Source organism: Schistocerca americana, chromosome X (genome assembly GCF_021461395.2).
Source record: "Schistocerca americana isolate TAMUIC-IGC-003095 chromosome X, iqSchAmer2.1, whole genome shotgun sequence".
Classification (NCBI taxonomy): Eukaryota; Metazoa; Arthropoda; class Insecta; order Orthoptera; family Acrididae; genus Schistocerca; species Schistocerca americana.
This window is the reverse complement of record NC_060130.1, coordinates 184,928,596-184,950,363: the sequence shown is the minus strand read 5'-3', so window position 1 is coordinate 184,950,363 and position 21,768 is coordinate 184,928,596. Positions and strand designations below refer to the sequence as shown.

The 21,768-nt window shown below is 39.8% G+C and overlaps 1 protein-coding gene across 2 annotated transcripts in view; it reads right to left on the bottom strand.

Annotated features, from left to right (window-relative positions):
- Positions 1-21,167, bottom strand: part of LOC124554908 (guanine nucleotide exchange C9orf72-like) — an 86,601-nt gene extending 65,434 nt beyond the window's left edge. Inside the window, exons 1-2 of one of the 2 annotated variants that reach the window (XM_047128597.1) lie at positions 18,844-21,163; positions 4,075-4,302 (exon numbers count right to left, since the gene is read on the bottom strand). In XM_047128597.1, the coding sequence (XP_046984553.1) occupies positions 4,075-4,302; positions 18,844-19,590 (975 nt within the window). In that variant the 5' untranslated portion in view covers positions 19,591-21,163. Of the gene's footprint in view, positions 1-4,074; positions 4,303-18,843 lie in introns of both variants that reach the window. The other variant, XM_047128598.1, reaches the window with a different exon arrangement.
- Between the last annotated feature and the right edge of the window lie 601 nt (positions 21,168-21,768).

Below are 21,768 nucleotides of genomic sequence, written 5' to 3'. Positions count from 1 at the left end.
AAACATGTACTAAAATTTTCAAGGTTGACATCAGCAATAAGTTCATACTTGTGTGCATCTGTTTGACAACCCTTTTCAAAAATGGGAATAACTTGCATGTTTTTGCAATTGTTTGGAATGCTTCACGCCTCCAGTAATCTACAACAACTGCAACTAGAGATGAGCAAATTCTTTTGCCTACTCTACATAGAAATTTATAGGTATCCCTTCAGTTCAGTTCAAGTCGGCTTTCCTCTGTTGAGAAATGTTGTGGCGACAAATGCAATAGGCGCCAACAGCAACCCGCACGACATGCGTCGGAGACAGTACTTCAGTTGGTGTGAGATGGAAATTCAAACTGGCCAGCATATCAGCAGATCGACAGAGGGTGACAACGGTAACCAGGCCAGCAACAGCTCTGAGGTGTGCTCACAGCCCCGACCAGCATGCGCTGGCCAAATTATTTCCTACTTCCGCCAAAACTAAGTTTGAGCCAATTGAACAGAAATGTTACTTCACGGGATGACTACTTAGGGCCATGTTGTAATGGCAGGCAGCAGTTCCAGTGCAGCCAGCCACACTGGGGAGACCTTGCTTGCATGATATGCTACCACAATCAACTCTTCTACTCTTCACCATTATCATAAAGTGGGGCTGGCCAAATGGTTTGCTGCCGTGTGGAGAGGATGCAGTATTCTGTTTTGCCACATCACCTACATTTGGGAAATGTCAGACTTAGTGTCAGTATTACAAAATTCATTCCTACAGACTTTAAAGGGATTCAGCTTTGACTTATTTTTCAGAACTCAGATTATTTAAGAAATCATTCCATCAAGAAAGTTTTTATTTTTGTTCCTCAGAAGTTAGTTACTGTATTCATCCAAAACCTGCGAGTCTATTTCTATTCTAACAAAATTGACGATCTTCTTCCTCCACACATAAGTCCCAATATAATGTGGCACAGATCAACAGAATTAAAATTCACTCATGTATCATGCTATGAAGTGGCTAACATTATAAAATCCCTAAAAAACTCAAATCTTTGGGCTGGGATGAAGTTCCAACAAAAATAATAAAGGCAGGATGTGATAATACTGCATCCCAACTCTATCAGATAATAAATCAATTGTTTGATGAGGGCTGCTTTCCGGACAGACTGAAGTATGCCGAAGTTTGACCTATCCACAAAAAGCACAGATGAGAGAAGATAGGAAATTTTTGCCCAGTATCAATAATACCAATTATTTCTAAAATATTTGAGTGAGTAGTGTGTAACCAACTAGAAAAATATAACAAAAAACATAACATTATTCTTAATAATCAGTATCGATTTAGGAAGGGCCAAAGCACTGTGCATGCTATCAATGAACTAATCACTAAAATAAGCAAATGCCTCAATAACAAGGAGAGCATATCCGGTATCTTCTGTGACCTCAGTAAGATATCTCATGCAGTAAACCATACGCAGCTGCTTCTCAAATTAGCTTCTTATGGCTTCTATGAAAAATCTTTAAGTTGGTTCACGTCTTATCTCAAAAATAGGAAACAGAGACTAGTTATACAATATAAGGGCAAGAAAGCTTGCTCTAGCTGGAAGGAAATACAAGTAGGTGTTCCCCAGGGGTCCTTACTAGGCCCATTACTATTTCTATATTATATAAATTACATGCCAGGTAAGGTAACTTCAGATACCCCACTCTGTATGAAAATGACTCGACAGCAGTAGTATACTGTAAAAACAGTGAAGAATTAGCACAGAAAACGAAACAGACTCTTCAAGAACTAGAAAATTGGATAAATACTAATGCTATGAAACTAAACCTAACAAAAACATAAACTGTACACTTCAGGACCAAACAAACTGTTGAACATATAACACAGTTAAGTTATGAAGGCAGAGAACTGATAACTGCAGAATCTGTTAAATTTTTGGGAGTGACCATAAACAAAAACTTGTCATGAACTTTTTGGGGAGTTGAAAAAGGGCAGCTCGTTTTGTATTATCATGTAGTAGGGGAGAGAGTGTGGCAGATGTGATACGCAGATTGGGATGGAAGTCATTACAAAGACGTTTTTCGTCTCGGCGAGATCTATTTACGAAATTTCAGTCACCAACTTTCTCTTCCGAATGCGAAAATATTTTGTTGAGCCCAACCTACATAGGTAGGAATGATCATCAAAATAAAATAAGAGAAATCAGAGCTCGAACAGAAAGGTTTAGGTGTTCATTTTTCCCGCGCGCTGTTCGGGAGTGGAATGGTAGAGAGATAGTATGATTGTGGTTCGACGAACCCTCTGCCAAGCACTTAAATATGAATTGCAGAGTAGTCATGTAGATGTAGATGTAGAAGCCTCGTCAGGGTGTTCAAGCTACAGAAAAAGAATTATCAGAGCTATGACTGGAACACACAATAGACAATCATGCAAACCTTTATTTGCAAGCCTTGATTTACTGACAATTCCTTCCATGTTTATATATGAAACACTTCTCCGAGTTAAAAAAACTCACATCTTTGTGACAGAAATTCATTTAAACATGCTTATGGAACAAGGCACAAGCAAGATTACCCGTTACCTTGCCACAGACTAACATTATTTGAAAATACTCCGTATTACATGGCTTTGAAGCTTAGCAATAAAATGTGTTCAAAGTTGAAGGACTGCAAGCTCGAACCCACAGGTGCAAACACTGAAAAATATTTAAAAAGCAAATGCTAGCTACTACAATGTGGATGATTTTATAAACGTTGAAGATGAGTAGGAGATATTACATTTGTTTCGTTTTCCTGTTTTTTCTACATTATGTTTTATGTGTATGCTTATGTTCCTTTTTAATTGAGGTATATGTTCTTTTTATACGTGTCCATACTTATAAACTACATATTGTGTAAACCATGTATCTAAATATCTTTATGAATACATATATAATAATTTTATGAAAATATGTGCTCTTTGAAGTACGTCCATATTTATAAACTAGAGAAACAAACATGAAAAATACTTTTAGAATGATTTTAAACCACTGTGGAAATTTTAAGGAACAGGAAGAAATCTAACGTAATTTTCTTTTTGTGTTGTAATGTGCTTCTGGGCACTTCCTTTATTTTAATGTATCTTGTTTTAAGGTATATTTAGGTAGGCATACAGTTATTCATTGACAAGTCACCAATGTTTCAATCAAATGATTCTATATAACATGTCATTTGACAATAAAGATTCTATTCTAGTCTTGCACTGAAAAAAAGGAGTAAACTGTTTAATTGGTATACCTGGTGAATGTTTCATGTAATTTAACTAAGGGAAGGGACATATCAAGGGGTTTAGTTGATTTTTTAATCCTGTAGTCATTTATCTTAGTATCTTTCATTTTAGTGTATGCATGACAATTGAAAGACAGTAACATAATGTGATCTTCGTCCGTGAATCAATTTTGGAAAACTGAATGTAGTATTTTGGCCTTCTATCTGCCATCCTTCATCCTGGAGCCAGTATGGCCACTGAGTGAGTGCATGGATGGCTCTGATGCATACTTCCTCCTGGTGCCAGTAAGGTCACTGAGTGAATGCATAGATGGTTCCAATGCTTTTATTTACTTACATTGAGCTTTCACTTTCAAATTCACTGAGCCACTTGTGGCTCTCTTTATGCTCACTTTAGTGAGCTGCTCACTGCAGAATGCAAACAGTTCACAGTACTGGAGAACTGCCAGTTCAGAAGCACACTCCTTTGGAGCCTGGATTACGTGAACTACTATTCAGTGTAAAAGTCCTCATGGTTGCTCACCACTAACAATTTATCACCGAGGTGGGCTTAAGGCTTACTCTCACTGCAGGCAATATCACCACAATCCTTTACCAAAATAAAATAACCACAACAGACAGTAGTTCAACTCATAAATCTGTATATTTTTCTACTTAGCTTCATTTGGTAAGTTCAGCTACCTGATGATGATCATGCTGAATTGAAACAATATCTATGCTACTGAAAACAATAACAAAATAAAAAGTAGTGTGGCAAAGTGGTACTTCAGCTACTACTAACAGCAAGTTTTCTATAAGGTTATCGGTTTTATGGGCATTATTGAAGCAACAATACCTGATTTATGTCAGTGGCAGAGGTCCCCATTACAACTGTACAGCCAAATGTTTGTAGATGTGATGTTAAAGCACGCTCTATTAGTGGATGGTCCAGAATTTCCGAGGAGTACCGATCTGGCACTGTCCCAAATCCACAAGATTTCACTGATACTAACATGTAACAAAGTTCCATCATCCAGCCATCAAGCTTATCATTCGTTATGAAAGGTGCACAGTTAAATGGACCCTGTAGAACATTACAAAAAGAACAAAAGTAATTAACTAAAACAGAAAATAACATATAAGCACCATCAATTGAACACATCAGATGAGATGATGATGATGATGATGATGATGATATGGTTGGTGTGGCACACAACAGTAAGGTTCTTAGCAGTGCGAAAAAAAAAAAAAAAAGAAATATGTTGTGATATGAGTGTCAATAAGATGCAATTCACAGAATTACAAAACTTCAAATACAAATAAAAATACTAAAACACAGCAGACACATGTACACAAAAACATAAATATGGGAAGTAAGTATTACGTCAGATCTAAAACTTAGACTAAGAAAGGAAAAAGCAATGGAAAGAATTAAATAAGCATAGCAAATAGCTGCGTAGCCAAGTGCTGTAATAAAGAGGATGAGCCAGCCACTCTGCTACAAACTAAAATCTCCAGCCCAGACACTTCACATAACTTTAAAACCTTCACCGCTCTCATCTCGTCATCAGTTAATAGAGGACAGATCCCCACTTAAATCTGCTTCTGCCAGTTTATCACAACATAAAATGCACTCAGTGAAAATGTGGCATACAATGATTTGCAAGTCACATGCATCACACACATGGAGGTTCTTCTGCCAGAGTAAAAAGCCATGTGAGGCTTACTAGAGGCAAGTAAGGGCCATTTCATTCCAAAAGAGTGACCAGCAGGAGGAATGCCATGGTCTAATACTTGGCTTCACCAACCACAGTTTATTGCCATCACTGCCAGCCACTCCTCCCACAAATACAGACCGAGCAAGGTGGTGCAGTGGTTATCACACTGGACTCGCATTTGGGAGGACGATGGTCCAAAACCTGTGTCCGGTCATCCTGATTTAGGTTTTCCATGATTTCCCTAAATCACTTCAGGCAAATGCCAGGATGGTTCCTTTGAAGTGTGGGTAAAACATTTTAAAATATAGAGTGTTTTTATGGAAGACCTTTCCAGGTCCCAAAGGTGTGATAAACATGCAAGTTTAAGAGTCAATGTGAGGCCTAGAAACCTCACAGTGTCTTTAAAATTAATAATAGTGTCCCTCATCCTCAATACAGCAAATTTAAAATGGAACACTAACAGGTAAAAAGAATTCAGACAGACTTCTCGGCTGGGAAACTGAAACCTCTCGTCGGCTTATTCATCCAACTGTCAGAGCACCAGTTGCCACTAATGAGTTCTTGTTGCAAAGCTCAAGGAGAAACAAAATACGGAGAAGTTGTCAACAAACAAATATCATAGGATAGGACATTTAACTACTAACATGTTACAATTAAAAGCAATGGCAAAGACAGTCACAATTAAAAGTCACCTTGAGAGACACTGCCCTGCTCAAAGCGATCAGAGAGGACGTCATTGACTCGATACCTAAAACAGAGTAGTGAAAAGAAGGGCCATATAAGGTACGAAGACATCCTCGAAAATCCCTGAGCTATCAGTCTGGGTGCCAACACTACCTTTCCGTACAGGCTGACTTCAACACGGAGGCAAATGACTTCATGAAACTAGGTGGCTGTGTGGCCTTAAAAGCATTCTTCCCAACAGAATAGGAGATGCAATGGGTGACTTCAACCTCCTGTATTTTCTTCTCTATGCAAAGATAGCATTCTTGCTCCAAACTGGATGGGCTTAAGAACAATTGACACATATGGATGAGGCAGCACAATGAAGACCTGGTTTGTTGGTAGTGAAGCTCCATCTTCTACACGTATTCTGCCCATTAAAACCCAAGGTAGTGTGATCGAAGCATTGACACCTAAAGCAATGCACGGGGCGTAACTTTAAGGTGAGAAAGCTTGCCACAATATACTTAGGCAACTTCAGTAGATTGGAAGTTGGGATAAAAGAAGCTGACTGCTGAAGCTCACCATCAGCCATTTTAATGAAATTCTGTACTTTACTGACAAGTTCACCTTCCCATTCCTGTGGGAGTTCCACAGCATTGATATCCCTAATGTCTCGCACCTCACAACCCCTTTACAACAATTTAGCCCAGTGTGCTGCTCACCATTGATAGTGTATTCTCCAAGTTGTTTAGCATTTAACAACCTGTTCACTTGGGTAGCCTTCAGTGTCTCGATCAGAAATGTCCCAATGTGCAGATTCTTGATGGATGTACACTGTCCTCCGAGTCCCTCTACAGCTTTAAGGATTTAGAAAGGCGACAATTTTTCAAATAAACCTTCTACACTTTCACAGCAATAAATTCAATATCTACTACAGGATGTGGTCCATTACTATTATTACTTTCTCTTACATTTACAGTCGTTGCAACTGGACCAGCCATTCATGATCTCTTTGGCGTCTGAATGTTAGTATAGCCCAATGGACAAGTCAAACTGCTCGGAGCACGAAAAAGTAATTTAAGCTTCATGGGAGGGCCAAGATAAGCTAGAGAAGTAAGTGTTTACCTAGATGGAGTCCCACTTGCCCGTGTACGACTTATAAAAATCAGGTGTGGCAGTTTCCCCAGAGGTTGCCAGCTGACTGTTCTGCCTCAAAAGCTATGCCTCTTATTGGAGTGCAACATACCTCAAGAGTCATGATTTTTTTTAACAGATGCTTTTACCAGTCTCCCAATCTGAATAGTTAAGCCAAGATTCCCCCTTCCTTGATGCACAACATTCCACTGCCGTGCCACACGGGGGTTGCTGAAGCGTATCCAGAAGTTACGGGGGTACAGAGAGGACTGGCAGTGCTCACCTGCCCCAGATCAGGTAAGCTGAGTTCACCAAGCACATACTCAGCAGACGAATGCTGAGCTCCCTAAGGTGCTTGCCACTTAGAATGATGTGGGGGGGGGGGGGGGGGGGGAGAGGAGGAGGACATGTGGTTTCATCGAATCCCTCTCTCGCTAGAAGAGAGAGCCATGGGCCACTGGACAAAGTCCTACAGATCACCCCACCTATTTCATCACAGTGGAGTAACGAGAAGAAGGTGCACCTCCACCAGCCCCCCCTCCCCCCACTGATTGCAACATGTTGCAATTATTAGTTACTCTTTCTTTCATCAACATACAATCTCCTAACTCTACAGTGAGGCTTTTCTGTGGAGTCTACCTCTGTCACATCCATTGGAGAGCAGACAAAGTTGCATGTTCCATGTATCGCATATGCCACAACCTGCTGCAATGTGGAATGCATCAGTAGGTTTACAGATAAGACACATTTGCTCTTTGCAGTTTTTGATTACAAGCTGACCATTTACATAACTGGTATTTTACTTTAATCTTAATCTGTAATATGCGCAATACATGTATTTAACCACACACAGAAATTATCTACACAAAAATTCCTCTATGAAGTAGGAAGTGTTAAATGAAAACAATTTTATTTTGTTTCTAACTATTTTTTGTTAACTGTCAATCACTGCGAGCCACCTTTCTCATTCTTCCGTCACCAAAATCAATAATTACATGAAGAACATATGTTGCTGAACATAGTGTCACAAAGAGCTATTACAAATGATTTCCAATTCCAGCTCCAATCAATATGCACTTCCCGGAATACTGAACATTCAGTTTTACATATTTCTTTTCCTCCACACTTTCCTGTTAGTGACTATAATATATCCTGCCTTGGTCAAAACTGAGTGAACTGTGTTTTGTCTAAGTTAAGTGACAGGCCATTTACTGAGAACTAATTAAAAACTTTTCCAAATAATTCATTTATTGAAACTTCCTGGCAGATTAAAACTGTGTATTGAAATGAGACTTGAACTTGGGACCTTTGTCTTTTGTGGGCAAGCGCTCTTCTGTCTGAGCTACACGAGCATGACTCACAACCCATCCTCACAGCTACACTTCCACCAATACCTCATCTTCTACCTTCCAAACTTCACTTCATGCCTCCACATTGTCGTTTCTTTCAAGAGTGCTAGTACTCCAAGCTTTGCAGGAGAGCTTCTGTAATGTTTGGAAGGTAGGAGATGAGGTACTGGCAGGAGTAAAGCTGTGAGACAGCAAAGTTGGACCTCACAAAAGCCTATAACTGAATATCTGTGGCAACAGAGGTACCCATGAAATTGCAATAACTGTGCCCTTTGGACTATCTGAATTTCCGTACACACTGTACTACCCATGAAACATGGCACAGACCTTTCAATACTCTACTGATGAATTTACGCTTTGCATAAACTGATGATGTGTTGGTGATATTGTTAATCTATGAACACGGTAGATAGCTACACACAGTTTTATGAATGTTTGATGACTACGGAATCCTCGTAAATCCAGCCAATAGCACCATCAGTAGTAACAAAGTGAGGATTTTGGGTTTGCATGAGCAGTATGTATCCAGTAGGTAGGCACATTGTAGCACTTACAACATACCAGAACTCGGAGAGAGTGTACAAAGTGTGACGGTGCTTGGGGATGATAAGCTTTTACTGTTTTTATCCAAAGCCCAGGCACCACTCCGTGCCGTATCTCCCAGCCCTGAAGCCTGTGGTTCCACATGTTGTCACTTGGACTGACAAACTACGGATGGCAACTGTAGCCTGTGAGACACTCTTGTTATGCATCTGATTGCAAGTGTCCCACCCGTGATTTTCTCAGATGCCTCAAACTGTGCTGGTGGTGCCATACTACAACAGAATGTAAGCAGACCTTCCTCCCCCCCTTTCAAGATGATCACAGAGATGCAGTCCTCTTGGCCACTATTTTACACAAAACTTTTAGCAGGCTATGAAGCAGTCAGATACTTGAGATTCACGGTGGATGGATAAGCATACAGACCATCAGCCACTGGCTTACATTGCTGCGAAACTGTCTAGAACGGAAAGCATTTTCACACCAGTGCATGTCATTGAGCACGTGGCAGTGCAAAACGACAATGACGAATTAAAAGACTTGTTGAAATGTGAGACAGGCTTGCACTTGCATCACATGCAACTGCCAGACACTGATACACTGTGACAAGACTGACATCCCCGATGGTTGGGGGGGGGGGGGGGGGGTGTTGCTCCTTAAGTAGGTTGTGCAGGAGCAGCAGGGAGGGAAGTGCCCCCCACCATCAAGGGGACAGATGGAGTCTGACGGCTCCGAGAGCCAACTGTATGCGGCAGAACAGAAGATGGTAGGAACGTCGTCGTAGCGGTGGCATAGGTTGATGTCATATGCCTCAGTGTAGGTCAATTGGTCCAGGGTCTTGTATTCCATTATTTTTCTTTCTTTCTGGAGAATCCCATAGTCTGGTGAGCAGTTGACACAGATGGGAGGCGGGGCCCAGGGAGTATCAGGATGTGAACGATGTCCACAATCCCCGACAGGTGACGCTGGAAGTACAGCGAGAAGACATATGGTCGAACTTCCAGCACTTAAAGCACTGCATCAGGGGAGGGATATATGGCTTTACGTCACAGCGGTAGATCGTCACCTTGACCTTCTTGGGTAATGTGCCACCCTCGAAGGCCAAGGTGAAGGCACCGGTGGCAACCTGATTATCCCTCGGACCCCGTTGGACGCACCGGACGAAATGGACACCTCACCACTCTAAACTGGCGCACAGCTCATCCTCAGACTGCAAAAGAAGGTCCCTGTGAAATATGATACCCTGGACCATATTTAAGCTCGTATGGGGTGTGATTGAAACAGAAACATCCCCCAGCTTGTCACATGTGAGCAGTGCCCATGACTGGCCAGAGAATGCTGTTTTGATCAAGACCGACCCTGACCGCATTTTGGACAAGCCCTCCACCTCCCCAAACTTATCCCCTAATGCTCCACAAAAAACTGAGGTTTCATTGACAAGAAAGACTCCCCATCAACTCTTGTACATACGAGGTACCAGGGTGAATAAGCTTCGCTGCTATCCTTAGCCTGGCGTTCCTCCCATGGTGTGGCCGGGGGAGGTGCGAGGGGGGGGACGACGATATGGGGTCATTTCTCTTAGCACTGAAGATAGACATTGATCACTTAGTGACTGCTGAAGTTTGACCACCAGCAAGAGATGCCGACCAGGGGACCTCCCACAGGTGCCACCCGGCCGCAGCAAAGGCCACCTGGCAGGCTGGCTGGCGATCCCTGCATGGTCAGGGGGCTACAACCAACCAACAGGGTGCGTGGGAGGGGGGGGGGGGGGGGACCACAATGGACTGGCTACCGTACTGGATATCAGGTGCAAAGAAGTCCATTAGCAACGTCAGCACAGAAAACGATACTGCATAGTGGATGGAGGAAAATGCACCCAGGAGGGTGATCCCATCCAATAGCTGAAGAATGGGTGGAAGTTCAGATCCACATTGACAAAGGATGCGAGAGGTCTCAGCGCATGATGGACATGATGCACCATGTAAGGCACCCTTCCCCAATTGGCTCGCTCTTCAGAAAAATTTGGAGGAAAGGAGGTCAAACCCTACAGGGGACCATCACATAAGGCCGAAACATGAGAGACTCCTTTTAGTCACTTCTTACGACAGACAGGAATACCTCGGGCCTACTTTAACCCCCGGACCCACAGGGGGGATCCACATTGGATCAACAGCGACTGACACTCATATCTGTTTCACTCATCTTTGCAGTGGTGTGAGAAGTAAACGCAAGCAGTACTTTCGTATCTTTCTTTGTAATGGAACCTATGTGAACAACATTTAGTATTCCTGCTTTTGCTTTTATATCTTCAATTTTGGTTCATGCACCCTGCACGAGCGTTTGAACACCAGCTTTAGTACCGCAAACAGCCTTTACATCTCAGAAGAAGTCTTTTCATAATATTCCATTGTGGTAGTTGCTTAACCCTTTCGTGGGCAAAATTATTGAGCAGTTTTTTTTAATGAATAGAGAGCAGATAGTAGTTAACAGATAGGTATATTTATCATACAGAATATCAAATTTGCTCCAACTGTGAAAGTGAGGTCACACAACAAGGTGGGAAGTATTCTTCCCACTGCCCTTCCTTGGAGTTAAATGACAAAAATAACTTTTTCAATATATGTCATATTTATTTTATAAATTTACTTCTCTTGTTAAAATGATTGTTCACAATTACTTGCCATGAAATTTTCTGAAACATGGGTCTATGCAAAGTGGTATTTGACAATATGTACAAACACAGTGAGTGCTCTTTTCCACAGCTTTGGTACTACAATGACGGCACGTCCAGTAGGTTTCTCCTAAAATGGGTTGATGCTCCCCTACAGCCACATGACGAAAATCTTCAGGTACTTTACCCCTTTTTGCCAGAAAGACAGGTTTTTGTCCACGCCTTTTTTGGGATGAGAAGCCAGCGATCAATTGTCTGGCTAGATGGCTCCTGTATGTGAGCTGATCATGCTCTCTCTTTTACTTAATTTCCACAGGATAAAACTGTTCACTGCAGCAATGTCCACCAGGAAATAAAGTATTCTGTGCCACCATTTTACAGAACGTCTGCCAATTGCATACCTTTCTTGTAATTGATCGAACTTATCGACACCACCCATTATTTTGTTGTATTCTGCCACAACTTCAGGACAAGAAATCTCTGTACTAGTACCATCCTTGTTTTTCCTTTTCACTGTGGCTGTTTCTCATGGGCCATGAATTGAGGACAGGAAAGTGACTGGACAATTATCCATCCATTTTACTGCAGAAATGGCTCCTTTTGTTTCAAACTGGAATTCTCCTCGTTCCAATTTTACATTTTCCTTCATAAATTTGGGCAAATCAAATGTATTTACCTTATACTATAGCTTTGAGGAAAAAATCACAAAAGTCACGCAAACAGCACTGAAAGGCTCTTCTACAGAGCAACACTCAGCTATACAATGCCTCTGTGTGAAGGTACAGCAAAAACGGAGGGAACTTCCGATTAGAAGTAGTACCCTATACTGTTCACTAGGTGGTAGCACTGTACAGAGGTGGGAACTGTGAATCCCACGGGACTAGGAGCGAGTTCATTGTAGTGGGAAGCATGTTTCCCATGGCTCACGAAAGGGTTAAGGCTTCATGCAGTGTCCTTCCAACAGCCAAACGGTTCATTTAGCATCTTTCTGTCTACAGCACTATACTTTGCTTTATTATACCTATTGTGTAATAGGCACTCTTCATTTAACAGTTATTTTACAGATACATTCTACTGTGAATGATTCTTCATGTTGTGAAGTGTTCTACTGGGCACATTTATATCCTAAGTTTGCTCAGTTATTTTTCTAAACTTAAGACCAGTTCAGACACTAAAAATTTGCAATTCTCCTTTGAAATATAACTTTGTTGGCTCTTTAGTAACCTGTTTTTAGTTGCCCTTTATATTATGGTAATCATTGTAGCAACAACCAGTATCAGTTTCAAAGCTGACATTCTCTTTTTGTTTGGTAAACTGACCTTACTGATACAGGATGTCACCTTTGTCCTGTGGCATGGTGGTGGTGGTGGTGGTGGTGGTGGTGGTGGTGGTGGCGGCGGCATTGTACCCATCATACATGCACAAAAAGATCACTGACAATATTCGTATTCTGTCTGTATTTGTTTTTGGAGTGATGATTGTGTTGACAGACTGATCTGTGCAAATCCTATTGTCTAAATTACATTGACAGATTGTAGTTTGTTTGTGGGTTGACAAAGCAGTATTGAATGCTTCGGTTAGGCCTATTTGATAGATTAGATTCAGTTTTTGTTCCACAGACCCAAAAACGAGATTATTCTCATGGATGTGGAACATGACAGAAAGTATAACATAAAAAACATCTGAATATACTACTAACTACCCAGATCATTTGTCAGGAGATTGTCAAAATAGGTGAATACGTTACAATAAACTGGAACTGCTAATATTTAAAGAATTAATACACCGTCAGAATGAAACACAGTTATGCACTTTTAATAAATTTATCATACACAAAATACCTAATCTTGAGAGTTGTGACAAAGAGCTATCAAAACCAAAATCTACCAGACATTTTTACTTACAGTCCCTGTTAAGATATTCATCTATGGAGTAGAAGGAGTTGCCTATCAAAACGTTTAAACTATGCTTTATCGGCAACCAAGTTTTTAATGGTTGCTGGCAATATATTGAAAATTTATGTTCCTGAATATTGTACCCCTTTTTGGACCACAGTAAGTTATTTTTGGTCTTTATGTAGATTGTTCTTATTCCTAATATTGATACTATGTAATGAACTATTGGTTGGAAACAGAGTTATTACTTGAAGCAAATTTCATTAAGGAATAGATATACTGAAAAGCAGTGGCTAGAATACAAAGTTCCTTGAACAGGTTTCTACAAGATGCTCTTGAATTTACGCCCCAAATGATTCTTATTACACACTGTTGCGCGCTAAAAACTTTTGTTCAGTTTGATGAGTTACTCCAGATTATGATCCTGTATGACATAATAGAATGAAAGTAAGCAAAGTATGCTAGTTTTTTATATTTATATCCCCTACATTCGATATCACTCTCACTGCAAATACGGACTTGTTTAGGCAGTTCAGCAAGTCTGTGGAATGCCCTTCCCAACTGAATTTATTATCAAGTTGTACTCCCAGAATTTAGCACTGAACTGCAAATAGTGGATCTTTTAGAAGTTTAATAACAGTGAATTAGCTTTAAACCAATTACTAATGTTAGTGAAAATTTGATTAGCAGTCATTTGTACATCTGCACTTGGCTTGCCACTTACTACATTGCTTGTATCATCTGCAAATGAAACAAACTTAGCATCTGGCAATGTAACAGACGAGAGGTCATTAATGCACACAAGAAAAAGCAAAGGACCCAAGATGGAACCTTGAGGAACACCACATGTAATTAGTTCCCAATCAGATGAAGACTGACTGCTTACTACACAGTTATATTGCAACAACACCCTTTGTTTCCTGTTAGTTAGATAAGACTCAAACCATTTCACAGCCCTGCAGGTAACAGCATAATATTCTAATTTAATGAAAGAGAATGCTGTGATTCACACAGTCAAAGGCTTCTGGCAGGTCACAGAAAATGCCAGTAGCCTGTAATGTGTAAGCTAATGAATTGAGTACATTCTCACTGTAGGTGTAAATAGATTTCTCTATATCAGAACCTTAAGAAACCCAAACTGTGACTTGGACAATATATTACTTGCAGTCAGATGATTAAGCAGATGCTTTAACACAACCTTTTCAAATATTTTTGAAGAAGCCAGCAAAAGTGAAATTGGTCAATAGTTTGATGGCATCTCTTTATCCGCCTTCTTGTAAAGAGACTCAACTTCAGCATGTTTTAGTGAGTCTGGAATGTTCCGTTGATAAGAGATTGACTACAAATTTAACTGAAGATGGAACTCTCATGAGCACTCTTTGATTAACTTCATTGATAGGTCATCATAACCACTATAATATTAGATTTTAAGGATTTTATTATGTATTCTACTTCTTTGGGAGACGTGTGTCACTTCCATTTTACTGAAGTTATCTGTAAAAACTGGTCTCAGATACTCCTACTCCATTGCACTGTTTACTGAACCTGATAATCCCAAGCTGTCAGTAACAAAAACAAACTACTTGTTTAAGAGGTTTGCAACATTACATGCACTTGTTACCAACATCTCGGTTTGCAACATTACATGCACTTGTTACCAACATCTCTTATTTTTACATCTATCTGTTCCTCTTCCTTTTTGGCCCCACCAGCGTTTCTCTTCACTATATCACACAACAGTCTTTATTTTGTTGCCTGATGTAATTATCTTTTTCTTATAATAAAGCTTCTATGATTTCTGGAATACTTGCTTCAATATTTTGCAGTATTCTAACATCAGAGCTGTTCCTAGATAGTCGATACAGTCTCCTTTTTGTCCCACAATATATTTATTCCTTGTGTGATCCATGGTTTATTTTTCAATTACTGTTCGATTTTAGTATTATGTTTAGGGGGCAAACAATTTTCAAAAGAGGAAGTAACTTTATTAATGAATGCCCTGTATTTTCCATTTGAGTCAGAAGTACTGTAAACATCTATCCATTTCATGTTTTTAAGCAATCTCTTAAAATTCTCAATTTTTGACTGATTTATTACCCTCCTGTACTCAGATTTAATGGATTTTTTATCCTGACGAGTTTCAACATGTAACACAAGATGCAGCATGTCATGATCAGATAGCCCATTTACTACTGGTTTTCTGATATGACCTTTTTTCCTAGATTTGTCTACAAAGTTGCAAAGTTCACAGTAGGCATTAAAATGAATGACAATGTTAATTGATTGCAATAATTGTTCCCTGACAGAGCTTTTCAATAAACCCACATTAAAGTCACCAGCAACCACTGTTTCCTGGATTTTTACTGTGAGATGGGACAACAGAGCTTCCAGATGTTGTATGAGGAGATTAAAGTTTTCTGAAGGCGCCCTGTGTATACTTACTATTATAAACGATTTATTATGAAATACTACTACTGTTGCACAAGCTTCTAACAAGGGTAACTCCCCATTGCACCCCTCTCAGTTTTATTGGTAAGGTGGCCCAGTGGATAGCACCTCAAAATCTGAACACAATTCAATCATAAAAACAGGAAGAAGGTGTACTGAACAGCGGAAAAAAAAGCAAAATTGAAAAAATTAATGGTCCAAGCTTAGGATGTGCACCATCTAGCAAACTTCATGAGCCACAGTGTCATGGTTATGTGGTCATGGTGTTGGACTGCGAAGTGGGAGATCCATGTTTGCATCTCCCTTGTGACCCCCCCTCCCCCACACACACAAAACTATCAACTGTCTGTCTAGTCACTGACATACTTGTTCGCTGTATGCAAATTTGTGTGTTTGTCGTGTTGTAACATCCCTTTGGAACAGTGAAGTGTAAGGAAAGGACCTCCAGATGTACATACCTATTTGTTCTACTCAAGTACCACAAGTTATGACTTGCGTTCCATTTTGGAAATTTTGACTCTTGAATACCTTTGTTGTACCATAGTTCAGACCTGCTTATTTGTCATTTTAGTTCCTGTGAGAGGTATATGCAGCATTTCACCTGCTCTCACTATTGATCACATTTACTTGTGATTGTAATATTTTCTTATAATATGACTCATATTCTACAACCAATATATAGTATGCCAACTGCCAAGGCTATAGAAGGAGAACAGATATGGCAATTTCCAATGAAAAGTTCACAATTTCGTGGGGTGGGTTCGGGTGTGGGTGTAGGAGGGAGTTTTGAACAGGGATCCACTTCACAGTTCTACAGCATGACCACATAGCCACAACACCATGGCTATCCATGTTTGCTCGATGTTGTATATCTTGAGCTTGGACCGTTCGCTGTTTGTATTTTGCTTGTTTTTGCACAGTTCAGTACACCTTCTTCCTGTTTTCATGCTTGATCTGTGTTCAGTTTTTGACAGGCTCTCCACTGAGCCACCTGACCACTAAATCTGAGGGGGGTTTCATTATTTCTCCACAGAAGTAAGAAGCTAACTTGAATCCTGTAACATTTAATACATCTATACCAGTGGTCACATGATGTTCAGAGAGGCAGATTATACACACTGGTTTGCTCAACTGTAATTCTACAACACAAATAATCAACTCATTAAGCTTACCCCTTAGTCCTTGGATATTTTGAGGCAATAAGGATACCTGATTTTGTGCACTCAATGAATTACAACTGGATGAACCTAATTTTTCCGTCAATTTTTTAATATCTCTAGTTTCAATCAGAGGCTTTCTGCATTAACTGTGTACATTAAAATTTCTTTCTGGCTGCCTGTTTTATCAATGTGAATGTAATTTTCAGCCTGTCTCTGAAAATCTTTTGTTTCTGCCCTTCCTACCCTAAAAAACTGCATTTCTGTCACTTGTAACATCTGGTACTTTACCACTTGTTATAGTGCGCCCCCACTTAAGTTATTTGATATTAGCCCAGACAGTTTTCCCTTCTCTTTCCTGTTGAGGTGAAGGCCATGCCTAGTCTAGTCCCACCTGCTGATAACAGTCAACAGGAACCACTCCGATACGAGACCCCATACCTGATCCAAGCAACCGTTCCACCTCAAAATTAACTCTCCTATGAGAAGACTGTAATGGAATTGGCCATGGCACCCCAGAACTGATACAAGCACAACACTAATATGTCTTGTAGCTGAAGCTATCTATACCATGTCATCCTCAATTGAATAATTAGTATCCTTGTCTATGTTGTTGCCTGCCCCACCCACTGTTACCATGGTATCTTCCTTTGTGAAATCTTTGCAAACTGAACATACATCCTCTGTCACCTGACCCAGATTTGCACTAGGTTTCAAAAAACTTGTGACCTAGTAACCTGACCCTAGTTCATCCTGTAACAGTTGGCCAACATCTCTACCATGTGAACTACCTAACAACAAAAGTTTCTTCTTCTTCTTCTTCATCTTCTTCACAACTTTTTCTGACTTCTTACTTCTCAAATACTTTTTGAAAGTGTTGCCCTCAGATCTAGTAGATTTCCTTCATAGCTATCCGTTGTAAGTAGTTTTCAGAAAAAGCATTTTGTACTGTTTAACAGGATGCCTTGCACTTTTTGGTTTCGCCCACTCACAGTTAAACTATCGCCGTCCTATATAACTTAGACCTTGGAATATGCTACTGTTCAATGTCATAATCTACATTCCAGTAAATGCCGTAGAACCAAAATAAATATTGCCAGTGTCCTGTTCTTTCCTTTTCTACACATTTATGATGTAACACATGACAGCAACATCACAGCACGGATCAAAACTGATGTCTCATATCGGTAGATTCAACACACCTACAACAAAGTACAAAGGAGGGCTTCTAAAGAATTTTAACTGTGACAGCGAAGCAGTAACACATGCAAGTTGAGAGTCAGGCATTGGTAATTCACTTCGCAGTTAACTCAAGATAACTTGATGTAATTTCAATGAACACCATAATCATAAAACTAATAGATCAATCATAGTATAACTAAAACTCGAACGCTGAAGGTTTTAGGTATGTATCAAAATATGTTTGATGTTTAGGCACACGGTACTGATGTATAATGGCAGCTGTTTCTTCCTGCAAAGAAATCTTAAAGATAAAATACAATAAAATTAATAAGCAGTTCCCCCCCCACTTCTCCAGTAGTTACCTTGCTGTCCCCATACCAGTCAAATTTGAAACCAGATCACTTATACATCAACAGATCCACTGCTTCCACAAAATTTGTTTCTGAAGCACATTAATTTCACCAATAAATTTTTTTCTTTACATTTTTTGGTCTCCTTCAGTAAAGAAATTTCCAGTGTGACCCTGTTAGGTATTGTTAATAATGATCCCACCATAAACAGGGTGTGTTAATACTGCACCCTTTCTTCTATCCCTAATACAGAACATATTTTAGGCTTCAGCTACAATATCTGCTAATACATCCAAAGCTCGTTATTCACATGTGGGGACAGGAAGGACAGAAGAAAAAAGGGACTGGAAATGTTTTTAAAATAAGTTATTCTCAATACATATGCTTCAAATGGTATCAACTCTATTCAAGTAGCACAATAATCACCACAAGAATATGGAAACCTAACTTACCCATGCTAGAACTTCTCTCGAGATGAATAAAACTACTGCTACTAGTACTACTACTAAACCTACCTGTAACTGTGTTTGGAGACGGGCAGCAGTACGAATGAGCCACTGATGACACAAACACCGTAACTCCAGGAAACTGGAATATTGACTCAATGACACCAACACAGAGATGGAGTGTGGTAGTCTACGTTGTCCACGATGCACACGCACACCAAATGTTAAAGACTGAGCAATAATATGTAAGTCAGAAACCACAAAAATTTTAGGTCCCATTGCACTTGTTTCCGCTGCCTGACTAACAGTATGATTTGTAACATATCTAATAGCACGGATCATGTCGATGTTGCATGTACTTTTTTCTGCATGTTCCATCCACACATGAACAGTCTGTGGACCCATTATATCATCCCATCTGGAAAGTACTATCACTGAAATAAGATGTTCTTCAGCACTAGGTAATACAAAGGAACTAGAGAAACTTGCATTAGCAGTGTAACTCACAGTCGGTAATTTTGAACCTGTGGCAGCCCCAACCCACATATTCTTTTCAGCACATGATTCAACTGCACTAATATGAATTAAATGCTTCACTTCATTTTTCACAGCATTAGCAATATTGGCACTCATGGCTAAGGACCTCACAATCTGAAATTCCTTTTCTTCTTTTCCATCAAATACATTTAAACAGTCTCCTTCAGAACACAGGACGGGTGGACACACTGGCTGATTTTCCACCTTCCTCTCTGAAAGTAACTGGCAGGTTTTTCCCAATGCTGTCCTTGCATCCATTACAACAAGCATACTGCACATACAGAAAAACAATCAGCTTGTATAATAATCACATTTTGTTGTGATAATACTAAATACGAAGAGTGGCTACCTCCATTCCAAATACATTTGTCTGTCGCACACCCTCAAGGAAGTAACAGAAACTTGTCAGTTCCCACACCAAAACCCAATTAGCCAACAAATCTAGGAAAGCAAAAATCCATGTATCATGATCCATCAGATCTGGAACTGCAAGGAAAATGATGCCTAATCCACTGATTGTTATAATGAGTGCAACATAAAGTCCTGTCATATCAGAAACGTTCATTATTGAATTTATTTTCCTTCCATCTTCTGGATTATTTTACATTTATTTTGATCATAAACAGACATATCTTCTCCTAAACAAAATAAAACAAGAAATGACATTTCACTCAGCCACTTTTTGAAAGTAATGTGTTATCGTTCCATGCGATAATACCCGGTAAAAAGCTTCAAGACGTCTGTGATGGTGCGTTGGCCGTAAACGGTCTTCTCTGGCAGTCACCAGCTGTACAGCCCTTCTTGTTTACTTGAAGATGTTACGGAGGGGAACTATCCCAGAACACACTGCAGCTCGACCCTCACGTACGACCGTAGTTGCTTTGCAACTGTTCCGCCAAGATACTGATATTTATAATGTAGCGACAAATATTAAAACGCTTCATTAAATTGGGTGGTTCTATTTCGTACTTTACTTAAATATTCTGCACCCCCACAAGATGTACCACAGACCCGTTTTTGCGAGTTATAATCAATTACTTTACATTGGATTAACGACAATTTAACAGTCTGTGTTCAGAGTTCTGGGAGTTTCCTAATTATTAGGAACGAGTATTAAATTCAACTACTGAACTTTGCTGTAACACTTTGTTCCGTCAGGTACATTAAACGTCAGTTGGAAAACATTCTGAAAACGGCTGTCATCCACTAAGCATGTTCAAGTCCACAACACATAATCATTTGCAGGCGGAAAAATTTAAGACACAGTCCATTCACTTCACATATATTCCATACGAACAAACTATTCTCCTCCACTCAACCAACACCAAGCATTGCAAAGACATAACGCCATGTTTACCTAAGACTTCCCGTTTCCCATAATCTTAACAACCAATGTCACCAAATATCTACAATGAATACTGCAGGAACAGGTGTTAAATATTTTATGTAGGGAAACCCTAGATTGTACATATATGTTATTATATTTGTCGATGTTAAAGGTAGCTAACTGACACTGATCGTCACGTCACGGCGCCGACTTTAAGGAGATTACATGACTACCAGAAAATGGACTTGGAAATCGGTTTACGAAATCCAGTTTTGATTGTCAAATGTATTCAGGGTGATAAAGAAACAGACTGGAAACTTCAGACACTGCAAATTGTTTCTTTCAATATGTGCTTGTGGCAGGCTTATTTATTGTTAAATAGCTCTATGGATTGTGTGTGAACCGATTTTGGAAGCATCACTGGTAAATATTTATGGGGAGTTTGCTAGCCAACCTCAGTAAAAACAAGGCAGTTCAATTATTAAAAGGCAAATAGAATATGTAAAGAGAACCTATAAATCTTGAAGGGGAAGATACTGACTGTTGCACAATGACAGTTGCACAAAAATCTTCACTGGATTAGCAACTAAACTTAACCCTACACAAATCAATTTTTCACGTAAAACTATGCTGGGTGCAATTTGAAGTAAAAAATGAAAAAAATCGATACTTCAACTTTCTAAAGTATAAAATGAGAATCCTCTTCCTCGAGCTCCTTGTATAGTGTGTAAAATTTCCCTTCTCTAACACATAATGACGCTATTCGGATCCTCACTGTGTTTTTGTGTTGTTTTGCGCTTCTGTCTTCCTTCTCTAATACGCAAGCTATCCTTGAGAGCTGCAAACCATTTGAGTCCAATAAATGTTATTTTCGTGCATATGTGGACTCCAGCATCCGTGCATATGAGCTTCCTTGTTTTGTTAAAAATCATCTAGCAAAGATCTCAATTCCTGAAAAAAAAAAAAAAAAAAATCTGGCGAACAGCCATGCAAGTTGAGATCACATGACCTGAATTGACTTCCATGTGCCGTGTCATAATGGACAATGTGAATACACTTTGATGGGATGGTGGCGTGATGTGTCGGTGCTGTGACAGACAGTCTGAATTGGCCTTCAATCATTGTCAGTT